Source organism: Olea europaea, chromosome 16, assembly GCF_002742605.1.
Source record: "Olea europaea var. sylvestris chromosome 16, O_europaea_v1, whole genome shotgun sequence".
Lineage (NCBI taxonomy): Eukaryota > Viridiplantae > Streptophyta > Magnoliopsida > Lamiales > Oleaceae > Olea > Olea europaea.
This window is the reverse complement of record NC_036252.1, coordinates 18,370,927-18,385,960: the sequence shown is the minus strand read 5'-3', so window position 1 is coordinate 18,385,960 and position 15,034 is coordinate 18,370,927. Positions and strand designations below refer to the sequence as shown.

Sequence of the window (15,034 nt, the reverse complement as noted above, 5' to 3'; positions counted from 1 at the left end):
CTTGATTGTAAATGAAAAAGCCTGCAAAAATTCCACCCATTGAGCATGTCGGCGATTCAACTTATGTTGCCCATTGATATAGTTCAATGCTTCATGATCGAAGAAGAGAACAAACTCTTTAGACAAAAGGTGATGACTCCAATGCTCTAATGTTCGTACAAGAGCATAGAACTCCTCATCATATGTAGAGTATCGTTTTCGAGAATCACTTAACTTCTCGCTGAAATAGTCAATAGGCTTTCCTTCTTGACTGAGGACTTCACCAATTCCCACATTTGACGCATCACATTCTACTTCAAAGACAACTTCAAAATTTGGCAACCTCAAAATAGGAGCTTCTGTTATCTTAACTTAAAATTCTTCTGTGCTTCCTCCGTCCACTTAAATACTCCACCTTTCAAACAATCGATGACTGGAGATATAATAGTGCTGAATTATTTTATAAAACGATGGTAAAAAGAAGCTAACCCATGAAAACTTCGAATGTCCTGAATTGATTTTGGGACTGGCCACTTGTGATTGCCTCCACCTTGCTTGGATCCATCTCGATTCCATCACTTGAGACTACAAAGCCTAAGAAGATTAAGCTCGTAGTGCAAAAGTGGCATTTTTTTAAGTTGACATAAAGTTTCTACTCCTGAAGTTTCTCAAGAACTTGATGAAGGTGCAACAGATGCTGTTCAATATTCTTGCTATACACTAGAATGTCGTTAAAATAAACCACAACAAATAGACCAATAAAAGCTTTAAATTTATGATTCATATAGCGCATAAAGGTACTTGGGGCATTTGATAACCCAAAAGGCATAACGATCCACTCATACAATCCATCCCGAGTCTTGAAAGCCGTTTTCCACTCATCCCCAGGCCGCATTCTGATCTGATGATAACCGCTCCTGAGATCAACCTTTGAAAATATAGAAGCACCATGTAGTTGATCAAGTAAGTCATCAAGCCGTGGAATTGGAAACCGATACTTGATCGTAATCTTGTTTACCGCCCTGCTGTCGATGCACATACGCCAGAAACCATCCCTTTTCGGTACAAGAAGTGCTGGGATAGCACAAGGACTCATATTTTCTTTCACGAACCCTTTTGCTAGTAAATCATCAACTTGCCTCTGTAATTCTTCCTGCTCCTTCGGATTCATTCTATAAGCAGCCTTATTTGGAAGACTAGTACCACGTATAAAATCAATGCAATGTTGTATGTCCCTCATTGGTGGTAGTCCGAGTGGTATCTCATCAGGTATAACATCGAAAAATTCGTGGAGTAAATTACCCATGATTGGAGGCAACTCGGTATGCTCTTCATTTTCTTCCAACACAACAAGGACATAAGCCTCACACGCCTCCTCTATATTCTTTCTTTCCTCAGCTCTTCTCAAAAAATTATTGCTCTCCACTCTCGATGTTTGAGAAACTTTTTCGATTTTTGTAGGACCTAACACAATCTTCACCCCATCTTTTACAAATGAATATGTATTCTTAAATCCATCATGCATTGCTTTTCTATCATATTGCCATGGGTGACCGAGTAATAAGTGACAAGCATCCATAGGTATAACATCACAATATAATTCATCGGAGTATTTAGTACCAATAGAAAATTGAACTAGACAATGCTTGTGAACCTTTACCTCATTTCCCTTGCGAAGCAAGGAGAGTTTGTATGGTTGGGGATGATCTTCCGTTTTGAGTTTCAATTTCTCCACCATTGATGTTGCAATAACATTCTCATAGCTCCCCCCATCAACAATTACATCACAGACCTTGCCATGGGATGTACATTTCGTGTGGAAAATATTATTGCGAAACCAGTCGTCATCTTCTACATGTGCTGCACTCAAACTCCTGTAGACCACCAGAGATTCTCCATGATCAGCATAGATTACTTCTTCTTCTACTTCCTCGTCATATGTTGGATCGCCCAATTCTTCCTCACCCTCGTCCTCTTCCACAAAGGCAACAATTTTACGATTAGGACAATCTGATGCAATATGTCCTACACCTTGACATTTGAAACATTGACGACCAACAGGAGGATTGAGACGGCCAGGTTGAGTACTGGACGTTTCTGGCTTCAGGTTACCTTTTGACGAACCTGGTTTTATGGGATTGCTCCTAAACGGACCTGTGTTCCCCCGATTAGAATCGGTGTCACGATTCAAGGAATGAAAGGCTCCCTTACGACACTCCATTAGCTGTTTTTCAACCTTAGCTGCAAGTTTACAAACATTATTGAAAGTCCAGTAGGGCTGTAGCTGAACCACATCACAAATTTCGGTACGTAATCCACCAAGATAACGGGCTATAGTTTGTTCTTCAGGTTCCTCAATCTCACACTGCAACATCAGATATTCAAATTCAGTTGTGTAGTCATCAACAGATAATTCATTCTGCTTAAAATTATGAAACTTAAGGAAAGAATCCTGCCTGTAATTATCTGGAAGAAATTTCTTCTTGAGGGCTTTTCGCATCTTCTTCCATGTCACAATGCGACTCTTCCCTTCACGTGGCCACTGTTTCTTAAGATGTTCCCACCAAATTGACGCGTGCTTCTTCAACTTAATCGCTACAATCTTCACCTTGCGGTCTTCAGGCACATCCTTGTACTCAAAGATTCTCTCCACTGTATGCAACCAATCAATAAATTCACCTGGCTGCGTTCTACCTTCAAATTCTGGAACATCAACTTTGATGTCGAAATCTCGCTCAAACTTGCAATTCCTTCAAGAGCGATTGGACCCCGTGCTATGATCTCGATGGAATGGATTACCCTCTTCTTCATCGCCATATGAATCTTCTTCCTCGGATTCCTGATTTAATGCCTCTTGTCTCTCAGTTTGGAGGTGCGCCAATTGCTGTTGAAGCTGTTGCACTGCCCTGCGTAATGCTTCATTCTCAATATCACGATGATCCCGCTCACGGTTTGGTCTTTCAACATCAGGGCCACGTCGACCACGACCTCGATTAGCCATAACAACTGGAGCTCTGATACCAAATTGATGCCGAAAAATTCATAGAACAAACTGATGCCAAAAATTCACAGAAAATCTGATGCTGAAAAATTCACAGCACCTTAGACAGAATTCAGAAAAAGACCAGATGATTATCCAATCTCGGTGTTCACCACTTGCAGGCAACTTTCTTAAGATACAGAGTTGGATTTGACTCACCACTTAAAGGGAAAAGGTTGGAGATACAAAACAATTCAAGAAGAAAATCCTTTCTTCCTAAAAAAATCTGCCAATTGCTGATTAATTTCATAAAACTCAAAAAAACTGTCTTTCATTACAGAATTATTGTCTTTATAAGCATGAAAATTAACGCAATAAAATATTAAACTTAGAATATAATCTCTTTAAAAAAAACTAGAAAGGAAATTAATACTAAACTTAAGGTAAGAGAATACTAAAAGAAATCCCATAAATTTCCATAATCGCTACTTTCCTTATTCTTCTTTATTCTTTCTCCTGTCTTAGAATTTAATTTTGTTATACTGCCACCCGTGTCAATTGGCATTGATAAGTTATCTCAATCGGGGTTCAGTCATGAACCATGAACTAAGTGTTTACTTAGTTTCGTAATCTCTGTTAGAGAGTTATTCATATTAATTATGAATTCTGATATGAATAAGCTCAAATGGACAAGTCATTGATTCCTTTAATAAGAGGAAGTCTAAAAGGGCTCTGGGAAAGTATCCAATATGGCTAAGACGGTCTAAGCTAAGAAGGACAATACCTAATCTAATGACCCTTGTTATCAGTATAGAATGAAAGGTCGTTGAAAGAAAAATTGCAAGGCTTATGTCTACTTCATGAGCTTCTTAGGCATTTGATACCAGATGTGGATATCATATTTATATAAATATGAAGAAACTAAATAGAAGTAGACTACTGTAAAAGGGAGTAATTGACCTACACGTTAAAGATGAGTAAATGTTGCTACATTGCCTGTATGAGCATATTTCTTATCGTTACCTTTAGGTTTAGTATTAGAATTAGAGAAATGTTGTTTTGTACCCACCATTACCAGAACATTAAATAAATTTCATGTTTGGACATGAATTATTTTAATGTTGAAGACAATTGTTGTTCCCTTTTATTTTGATAAGACCTTAATGATTATGGTAAGCTACAAAATGATATTTATATTCTAAATACTAAGAATTCTATAATGAATATAGAAGTTGAGAGACATAATAGGGTTAATCTGAATAACACCTAAATCTAGTACTGTAGACTTGGTCATGTAGATGAAATGCAATTTCAAAATTACATAGAGATGTATATTTGGGGTCAACTGATTTTGAATCATTTGACAAATGTGAATCTTACCCATTAAGCACAATGACCAAATCTCCTTTTACTTGAAAGGGAGAAATGTCTGCATGATTACTAGTCTAATACATAGTGATATATGTAGGCCCATGTCAATTAATGCTAGATAAGGTTTCTCTTATTTCATTATATTTATTGATGACTATTTTGGAAATGGGCATGTATATTTGATGAATTTGAGCAAGAAAATCTAGAATGGTTCGAGGGATTTAAGCAAAAATAGAGAAACAAATTGGTAAAAGTGCTCTTACACTAAGATATGATCGAAGTGAAGAATATCATAAAGATGAAATTTTAGATTATCTAAAAGAGAATGAGACTTTCTTGTAGTGGACTCCTTTACATACATTGCAAAATAATGGTATATCTAAAAAGAAGAATCGTGAACTATTAGATATAGTGCGATTCATAACAAGCTATGCAAACCTCCCAAAATCATTTTGGAATTATGCATTGATTGCAGCGTGCTACACACTAATTCATGTCACATTTAAACAAATGTAAAGGTAGCAGTCCCAATTTATCTTATATGAAAGTTTCATATTATGACACTTATTTGAAGCGCACTAAATCAGATAAGTCTGAGACTTAATTCGATAAATACATATTTGTGTGATACTCTAAACAGAGATCTGGATATCAATTCTATTAATCCATTGAGAATAAAGTCTTTGTCTTACAGCATATTGTCCTCTTAGAGAAAATGTTTACTCTAGAAGAGGACAGTAGGATCAAAATAGAACTTGAAAGAGTTCAAAAATTCATAGATATAGTTGAACAAGTAGATGAATTTGAGTTTGATCTCACACTTGATGAAGGACATACTCTTGATTAAGAAGTAGAGACTCTTGAGGACATGACAACTCCGTTTAAATCTAGTAGGATCATTCAACTTTCAAGAAGGTGCAAATCCATGATTAATAATCAAGTATTATTAATCGAGGATGCTGAATCTACTAATTACGCAGAAGCAAAGTCAAGTATTGACTCATATAGATGACAGGATGCCATGAAATCCAAAATGAACTCAATGTATGAAAATAAGGTTTGGACTTTGGTTGACCTTCCTGATGGGATAAGACCCATATGTTGTAAATGGTTTATAAGGAAAAGGTTGACATGGATAGAAATATTTATACATACAAAGCAAGGCTAATAGGTGATAAGCAACTTGAAGACAAATTGTGTGTTTACAAGAAAAAAGTGAGAGCATTGTCGCATTCCTAGAATTATATGTATAAGACATATTATTATTATTATTAGAAAATGACATCCCTACATTTTAATCGCAGAAATTGTGGTTGTTGAAGGATTTTTCATGAAATATAGGTGATAAGCAACTTGATTCATAGAGTATCTAAATGATTACTTAACTCATCCCAATCATTATAAAATCTTGAGAGAAGATTTTATGTGGAGAAATTGGTTTACTCTTAAACGATATTTTGGAAAGGTTCCAAATATGAAACAGCCGCTGATTTAATAGAACAAACCTAATACATGACTACTTCAGAAACAGTAAAGAGTTGGAGTGTGGATCAAGATGTTCATTAATGAACTTGGAGTAGTTCTTAACATTGTTGATCACATGCCATTGTATTGTGATAATAATAGAGTCATCGCCTAAATGAAAGAAACTAAGGTCTCATCAATAATCCAAACATATGTTAAGGCAGTATCATCTCATCAAAGAAATAATATAAAGAAATGACAAACTCCTACAATTGATAATATTTTAGATCCACTGACAAATAGTTGTCGCAGTATAAACATGATCATCATGTAGACTTTTATGATATTAGATACATAAGTGATTGGATCTAGAAGTTGGAGTATGTAAATGTTATGCCCTATGTCCAATCAACTTTGGACATAAGCACTTTTAATATATATAGTTGATGTAATTTTGTGACAGATCTATTATTTAATTAATATTCATTTAATTAAATAATAAAGTACGTAAATTCAAATCTTGATAATTTGTTAATCACAATGAGTTGTGATAAGTGAGATACAAATTATATATGATTGAATGTTAAATCATCCGTGTTCGTAAGTAATGACGAGATACGAATATCATTGTTACGGATAGACCATCACGTTTGACATTTCTTACTTGTGAAATATGTAGCTGATCTCACAAGTTAAAGTGTGATGACACTTAAATGAACACGCGGATGTTTTGTTATAGAACAAAACATTGGAGACCCACTGGGATATTTCACATGAATAACTATCTGAGTATCAGTGACTAATCTCTAATATTCGATAGTGAAATCGGTCCTTTGACTTGAGGTTATCGTAGTACCTTATATGAGGATAGTCATACTTTGACGATGTTGGATGTTGCTCTGCAAAGGGCCGTTAATATGGCATCGTTGGGGTATGTTAAGAATCATATGAAGGTTGTGTAATATTAATAAATAATTCGTCACTCTTAGATAATAAGAGATTATGATCTACATTTCATTTAGTTAAGTTAATAACAAAATCATTAGCCAAGGTATACTCATGAGTTAAAAAGGAGTTTTCGATTTATATTAATTTAATAGTGGAATGAAATATATGATCGATAATTGAGATTGACACATCCATATCTCGTAACTGATCGGGTCAGGGGCTTGCAATGAACCTCTTGCCTTCGACCCATGCAAATTGAATAATCGAAATCATATTGACAAATGGGTTATAGTTTCACGATAAACAAATAAGTTTGATTTTGTCATACCAAGTGATAATTTTCATCACATGTATTGTCATAACACATTGCTAGATGTCAATATGGGATGACGAATGTGAATTAGTAATAAATTAAAATGGATGTTTTAATTTATCGATTTTGATTAGATCAAAATAATAATTCGCATTGTTAGGCATCATGATATTGGAAACCTAATGGGTCATACACAAAAGAAGAATAGAAGATTGAGATTTATTAATTAATTAATTTAACAAGCGTTGGATAATTTAATTAATTGGGTTGCTTATTAAAAGGCCCAAATTAAGTAATTCATGGACCAGATTAAATTAAATAGGTTAATTAAATATGGGATCGGGTTAAAAGACGGGTCAACCCCATTTGGGCTTATACAAATAAGCTACTAGGGTTTAGAAATTGTAGAAAATTTTTATTCCTTTTGCTAACACAAGAAAAAAAAACCCTGGTTCTCTTTCAATCTTGTTCCCTATGTGGAATTCCATTGGAAGTTGAACAATTGGACAGCTGTGGATGACAAATCAAGATTGTTGAAATAAAAGAATAACAAATGAGTTTGCAAAATCAAAGAATGGTATGATTTCTATCACAATTTCTATCTAAATACAAAGCAGATCCTTGATGGGAATTGAAATTTCTTTTATTTTTCACTGTGCGTAATTAAATAAATTCCTAATACGCAATGGTACATTTAGCCTTCTTGACAATTTTTTTTTTCATTGTCTACATAAATCATGATGGTGCTGAGAAGAGTGAAAAGAACATATTCTGTTTAGGCATTTTACACTGATTGTTCTTGATTAATTTATGTGCATGTATAGGTAGGTTCGGAAAGAGGGGATCAACGGCTGTCCCATGCCCATTTATTTTATGAATTTTTTTTTTTTTTTTTTTAATTTGTCCCTTGGCTCCATCACCGTACATAGGTTGTTTAATTATGTATGTGCGTGTTGCCTATGTATAACTGTCAATCAAGGTCCTAATTCATGTCATGGAGTGGTTTAAACTACAAATTCTTATTTAAAATTTGGACTTTTTTTCTTGTTTTTGGCTCTAGAATTTTATAATTGAGTAATTGGTTACGTTTTTATTGTGCATGGTTTAATCTTTACTTTAAATTGAAATGCCTATCTACTTCTTGGGAAATGCATATTTGATTTCTACCTCGTCATCATTCACATAAGTGGAGTTCATAACTTTATGGAAATAAAAAATTACATATTTTCTAATAAGAATAAACAATGAGGATAAATTAAAATCATTGTAAAAGAATTACTTATATGGTAATTTGCTAATAAACACATGTAAAAAATTAGATGCACTATGTTGTTCAATCTGAAAACTTCGATATCATAGCCAGCTTTATTCTTACCGAAGTTAACTATGATATATGGTCCCAAATCAAGGAAATGCAGATTGCAAGACGTGAGAAGCTTGAGTATATTATGGAAAAAAATATCCACTCCGCTGGATACTGGTGCATTCTATGCAAAGTGGCATGCTAAAAATCAAAAGGTCAAGCAATGGTTGTAGACTTCTATGTCATCGGAGATTATGAAGTGCTATATTTGAATACACACCACACGTGAGATTTGGAATGCTCTTGCACGTGTGTTTCTATGACGTGTCAAGATAAATTGTAACTCTTTGCACTGACTGAAGATCATTTTCTACCAAACAAATCGATCTCCCTCCATTCACCAATTATGTTGATCTTGTAGAAATCCTTCAAGAGTTGGATCATCGTAATAGGATTGTAATGAAAGATCGTGATGATGTTATTATTTGTAAAAATATCAGTTGAACGATTGTGTATGCACATCTCCCTAAATGGGCTAGATGTAAAAGTTGAAAAAATCTGAGGTGAAATTCTTAGGAGAGATCCTGTATTGGGTCTTGAAGAAACATATGCATATATGTACATTGTGATTCTATTCATAAAAGCAACACCAAATGACTGACTTGATTGCTGAAATCACCTGCCATGGTGGCTCCCTGGCCAAGCCTCAATAATTGCAATCCGTTCCTAAACCAAACCCAAGTATCTGGTCCATCGAATCATACCACTGACCAAAATTGGTCATCATGGATCACAAAATCGTAGCTACAAAATTGGAGATGCACGATCAGTACGCATATGTACTCATTTTTGAAATTGAACATTCAAAGTTACGATGCTATGAGATGATTGGGTATGCATAATGCTGTGGTCCTACGAAAGAACCACGCAAAAGGAATTCAAAATGAAATAACGATGCCTCTATTATCATTATCAAACCTGTTAAAATTTGGGTGTGACCCGAATTCTTTGATGAAGATAAATGAGAGTTCTAATTAAAGTCTACATTAAGAAGAATTCTATTTTGAATGCCTTTGGAATCCGATTCAAATTTATTGATAAATTCTAATTGAAATTCTATTTGGAAGTCCTATTAGTAGTTGAAATTTGTGTTGGAATTAAATAAACTAAGATAAGGAAACTTTTGGGCATTTTATTTCATCTACGACTCTACTTCTAAGGCTTAGATCATCCCTATATATATTTGACTCTTTTTTCCAGTTTATGCATTGCTGATATTATGTTTTTCTCTCCATTGCTTATCAATAATAAAATTACTCGATTTCTTTGCCAATCATTATTCTTGCTTTAATCTTGTTCTTACTTACGCTATCAATACTTCATATCATGCCATACTTGCCTCTCCATTTTCCCCAACAATTCGTATCGGAGCTATTGTTTGTGGATTTTGTTCGAGTTTTTTTGTTATCGATGGTAGTCATGAAGTATGAAATTTTACTTTTGGGTCTCAATACAAGATTTTTGTTGTGGCAAATGAAGATGTGAGCTGTTTAGGTACATATGAATTTGGATGATGCGTTGTAGGGGTTTAACAATATGCCCACAACTTGGAAGACAAAAGAGAAGCAATGGAACGATTGGAAGCCACTTTCGCAGATTCATCTTCATCTATCTAATAACATTCTTTAGGGCGCTTTGAAGGAGAAGACATCAGCTGTATTATGGTTAAATTTGGAACAATTGTGCATGACCAAAACTCTAATGAGCAATTTGCACATGAAGCAAAGGCTATATTTTCATCGCATGGTAGTGGAGGATATTTGGAATACCATCTGATGGTGTTCAAGGAGATTGAGGTAAAATATGATGAAAATGACTTGACCTTGATCCTGTTGTGCTCACTATTTGTTTTGTTTTCATCATTTAGGGACACACCCACCATTGAAGATGTGTATGATGTCTTATTCTCAAATGAAAAGATGAAGCATTTACCTGGGTCTGAGTCTAGAGACGGAAAAGGTCTTGTAGTTCATGGTGATCGACGAAGGGGTGAGTTGAGGGTAAATTTTAGCAGTCAAATTTGTTTCTATTGCAAGAAAAAGTGACGCATCAAAAGGGATTTTGAGAAATTGTAGAATAAGGATAATTCGTCTATAAGTCATGGAAGACAATTAGATATTTCGGACGAGACCAACAGAGTTGAGGACTATTTGGATGCAGAGATGTGTTGACTATTTCTGACGTGAAATGCAAGCCTGAGGAGGAATGGATTCTAGATACAACTTGTCGTTTTATATGTGTTCGAATCGAGACTTGTTTGAAGCATATAAAATAGCAATGCAAGATGTCGTTGTCATGGGAAACAACGAATCTTGTCGAGTAGCTAGTATTGGCAGGGTCAAATTGAAGTTGATGGAAGGGACAATTAGAACACTTGGCCAGTTTTGACATGTTGTGGATTTGAAGAAGAATCTCATCTCGTTGAGTACCCTTGATTCGAAGAGTTATAAGTTCTCTGGAGGAGGTAGAGTTTTGAATGTTCGAAAGGGTGTCCATGTATTGGAGGGATGGAGGAGCACCCTGGTTATGCATGTTGCAAGGTAGCGTAGAATCGATAAAGAATCATTAGCACATGTTTAGTACTGTGGTGGATATATAGTATGGTACAATACCTTTGGGATTTAGCCCAAGGTCATTATTGAAGAACACTATTAGGATGAGTTTGGAGGATATGGGTAATTCCTCTTTGCCACCATTGTTTGTGGTGCCATCATGTTCAACTACTAGTGAAGGATCCATTAAGGATAGGTACGAGGATGCCAATGGGAGTATTGTATCATGGAATGACATGGTATAAAAATTTACAATGAAATTCTTCCTGCCATCTCAAGTCCATCAAATTAGAAACGAAGTTTATCTTTTCAAACAGAGGGACTTTGAGACATATCCAGAAGCACGGGATAGGTTTAAGAGCACGTTTAGGAAGTGTCCAAATCTTAACATTCCTAAACTAGTGCAAATATATCTCTTCTACAATGGATTGCGCTCTGAATTTCGTAATATTGTAGATGTTTCTACAAGCGGATCGATTTTGACTATGGAGGTAGATGAAGCATATGATCTATTTGAAAGGATTGTAGAGAATCAGGCTAATTGGCCAATAGATAGGGAGGCTCCGAGGAAGGCGACTAGGATGCATAATATAGACTCGGTGACAGATTTAGCAGCACAGATAGAAGCAATAACGAAAAAACTTGATACTTTAACTCAATCTGTGCACATGGTAGAGCATCGAACTTCGATTTGCGTAGGCTGTGGGGCAGATCACATCACTATAAGCTGTCCTTTGGCTTCTACTCATATGAATTAGCTAGCAGGGGTCAGTTATGCACAAAACTATCAAAGGTAAAATAGATCTTACACATACAACTACCGTCTGAGTTTGAACAAGCATCCTAACTACGTATGGATGAATAATTCGGATCAAGTAAATCAGATGAGAGGTAATCCACCAGCAATTCAGCAACAAGAAGAAAAGAATCCTTGGAAGATCTACTTGTGAAGTACATCACCAAGACTGATACGATGATATAGAATTGGCAAGCCTCTATACATAAGTTAGAGAATCAACTGGGACAGATAGCAGCTGCATTAGCCAATAGACCACAGGGGGTCTTGCCTATCGACACAAAGAAGAATCCACGAAAGTAGGTACTAGCAATTGAGGATATAAATTTTGAGATCAAAGAGCCATTATCATTTACTCCCGCCGTCGCAATCAAACTTTATATGCCACCCATTCCATTTTCTTAGAGACTACAAAGGTAACCAATAGTGCAGCAGGTTCAGGCCATTACCACTAGAACTGGGGTTTAGTTATTGGATATTACTATAAGAAGGAACGAGACTGAGGGTACTCGGATAACTACAAAGGGCAAAGAACTAGTGGAGTATTCCGAAAAATCAACAAAAAAGTGTCGACAAATGCCTTCGAATAGTCCACAAGTAGATGTAAAAGTTCCTATCAAAGTACTTGCACACCCAGTCCTATTCCATTAAAGGTTGAAAAATACCAAGCTGGAAAAGCAGTTCTCAAAGTTTCTAGAAGTCCTTAAGCTGCTGCATGTCAACATCCCTTAAATTGATATGATCTTTCAAATTCCAAATTTTTAAAGGAAATGTTGACTAAAAGAGGAAGCTGCCCAAGCATGAAATAATAGCTTTATCTGAAGAGTACAATGTTGACACGACCCATCCCAAATCACCCTAGTGGACCCAAAACGTAACGTGCGTCAATGATAGATGCTGATTAGATATCAAATTTATCACCAACACTGACTATAAGTTACTACAAAAATGTGTCAAAATCAAATGCTATGTAAAATATAATGAGATAGGCCTAAATTATTTACTTTATGACTCATCAATTTGAGTTATAACACTCAAAATGTTGTGCGACTCTCATTCCGAAATCATTAGGTTCTTCCAGCTAAAAAGAATCAATTGCTACCTGTAGGAAAATTATAGAAAAATATATGAGTTGATAGTTCAGTAAGTGGAGAAGTTAGAAAATAATTAAACTTTTTAATTTTACATTTTTATCAAAAATCGAGCTCATATCATTGAATAGCTCGCAAGATAACATCATATAATTATAACAAAAAATGTAAGACATTCACATAATTTGGTAAATATTATCTCAAGTCATGATATAAACATAAGCTGACAATCATGCTATAATCTCCTCACATCAAATGTACTGAAAAATCTACCAAAAATGTACCCTTTGACTAAAATCTGTAATCCACCCCTCGGGCTAAGAACGTTCGTCACGGGCCTTTGGCCCCCTCCGTGAACTAAAGCTGGTCTCAAAACCTGTGATAATTAATTCTAGAACACGGCCAAGGTCCCCTCGGTGAACTATATGTACACAATCAAAACCCCTTCAATCTCGGTCCAAGACCTCTCAGTGTAGCATAAAACACGGCCAAGGCCTCTCGGTGAACTAGAAGAAATATATAATCATGGGTACTTTTCTGGTCGATATCAATATCACAAATCTCACATACCAAACAATTCTCAATATTTTAAATAATCTTTGAAATTCCTCATGGATCATAATAAAAAAAACTCTCATTGTAATCACATAATGGAGCAAATAATTCACATAATTGCAAATACTTTGATAATATACTTAATTTATAAATACTTTAAAAATATTTATATTTTTTCGCAAAATTAACTTGATTGATAAGCTGTCCAGATATCAGTATCGCTGCCTGAAATATGATATAATTTTTAAATCAAAAATTAATTATTTTAAGTAATTTCACTAATTAAATAGGTGATATCTAAACTTAGTTATTTCATGTTTAAGCGATGTCCATAGTCTCTTTAATCATTAAAACTAATTTTTCTTTCACTTTACTCAATTTCATAGTTTATTATACTTAAACCCTTCAATAAAATTGAATTTAATCTAACAATTTAACAACTATAAAATTAAACATAACTTGATAATAAGTAACTTTTTACTTACCTTTCCGAATTGAGGAATTCAAGTTTAATACTAGAAATTACTTTTTTTTTAAACCACCTTGTAGAAATTTCCTATTTTTTTTCTCTTCTTCTTCCTTTTTTTCCCTCTTTCTTTCCTCTTTTCTCATTCTTTTTTCCCAGCTGCTCTTGGCTTCTCTCTATGTATATGTTTGCAAAAACAAGGAAATGGATTTGTTTGAGAATGGATAGATATAAAGACAATGCACCGCCTGACATTTTTAATTTTAATTTTTTTTTTCGATAGCATGACATCTTTGACACCCATTCTTAGGTTTGACTATTATAATTTATTTTTAATTTAACTTGGTTATTACAAGAGTGATCATTCAGTGTAGAATCCCTCCCAAACTTAAAGATCTAGGGAGTTTCACTCTACCTTGCTTCATAGGAAATTTACATGACATAAAATGTTTAATTGATTCGAGAGCAAGTATTAATTTAACTCCCTTGGCTCTGCATAGGAATCTGGGTTTTAGAAATCCTAAGGTGGCATCTATCGTCCGTCAAATGGCGGATTAATCACTAAAACACCCTTACCGAATAGTCGAAGACATCTTATCAAGGTGGGGAAGTTTATTTTTCTAGTTGACTTCATCATCTTGGACATAGAAGAGGCATATCTGATGCCAATAATCCTAGGAAGGCCATTTTTGTCTACAAGCCGAGCCTTGCTGGATTTTGATATTAATGAAATAGTCCTTAGGTTGGACTATAAACAGCAGAGCTTTACCATGGAGAATCCAATCACGCAATCCTCCTACTTTAAAGATTGCCAACGAATAGATCACTAGGAAAACTACAAAGGTGGGCCTAATGCAGGAGGAATTGTTGGTAGGGACAATAATTAAATATGACTATTTGGAGAGTCAAGCATGAACTAAAGAAGTGCAATCAATGCTGAAAATGTAGGATTGAAAATTCCCTTTTCAAGCTACCATGAAAAGCCTAGAAAGAACAGGAGTCAAGCTCAGGACTTTAAACAAGCGCTTGCTAGGAGGCAACCCAATATTTCTCTGTCCCTTTTATTTATATTGCTTTCAAGACTTAGGATACTTTAGAGTAGTTTTTATTTAATCATTAAGAACTCATCATCCATTTCTCGTTTCGTCTTAGGTCC

General features: G+C 35.0%; 1 protein-coding gene across 1 annotated transcript; it reads right to left on the bottom strand.

Annotated features, from left to right (window-relative positions):
- Positions 1 to 631: 631 nt before the first annotated feature.
- On the bottom strand, positions 632 to 4,031 carry LOC111412720. Its single transcript, XM_023043641.1, has 4 exons — positions 3,956 to 4,031; positions 3,081 to 3,180; positions 2,779 to 2,993; positions 632 to 2,682 (listed from the first exon to the last, which is right to left on the bottom strand). Exons 1-4 carry the CDS (start codon positions 4,029 to 4,031, stop codon positions 632 to 634), a joined length of 2,442 nt encoding a protein of 813 aa, XP_022899409.1.
- Between the last annotated feature and the right edge of the window lie 11,003 nt (positions 4,032 to 15,034).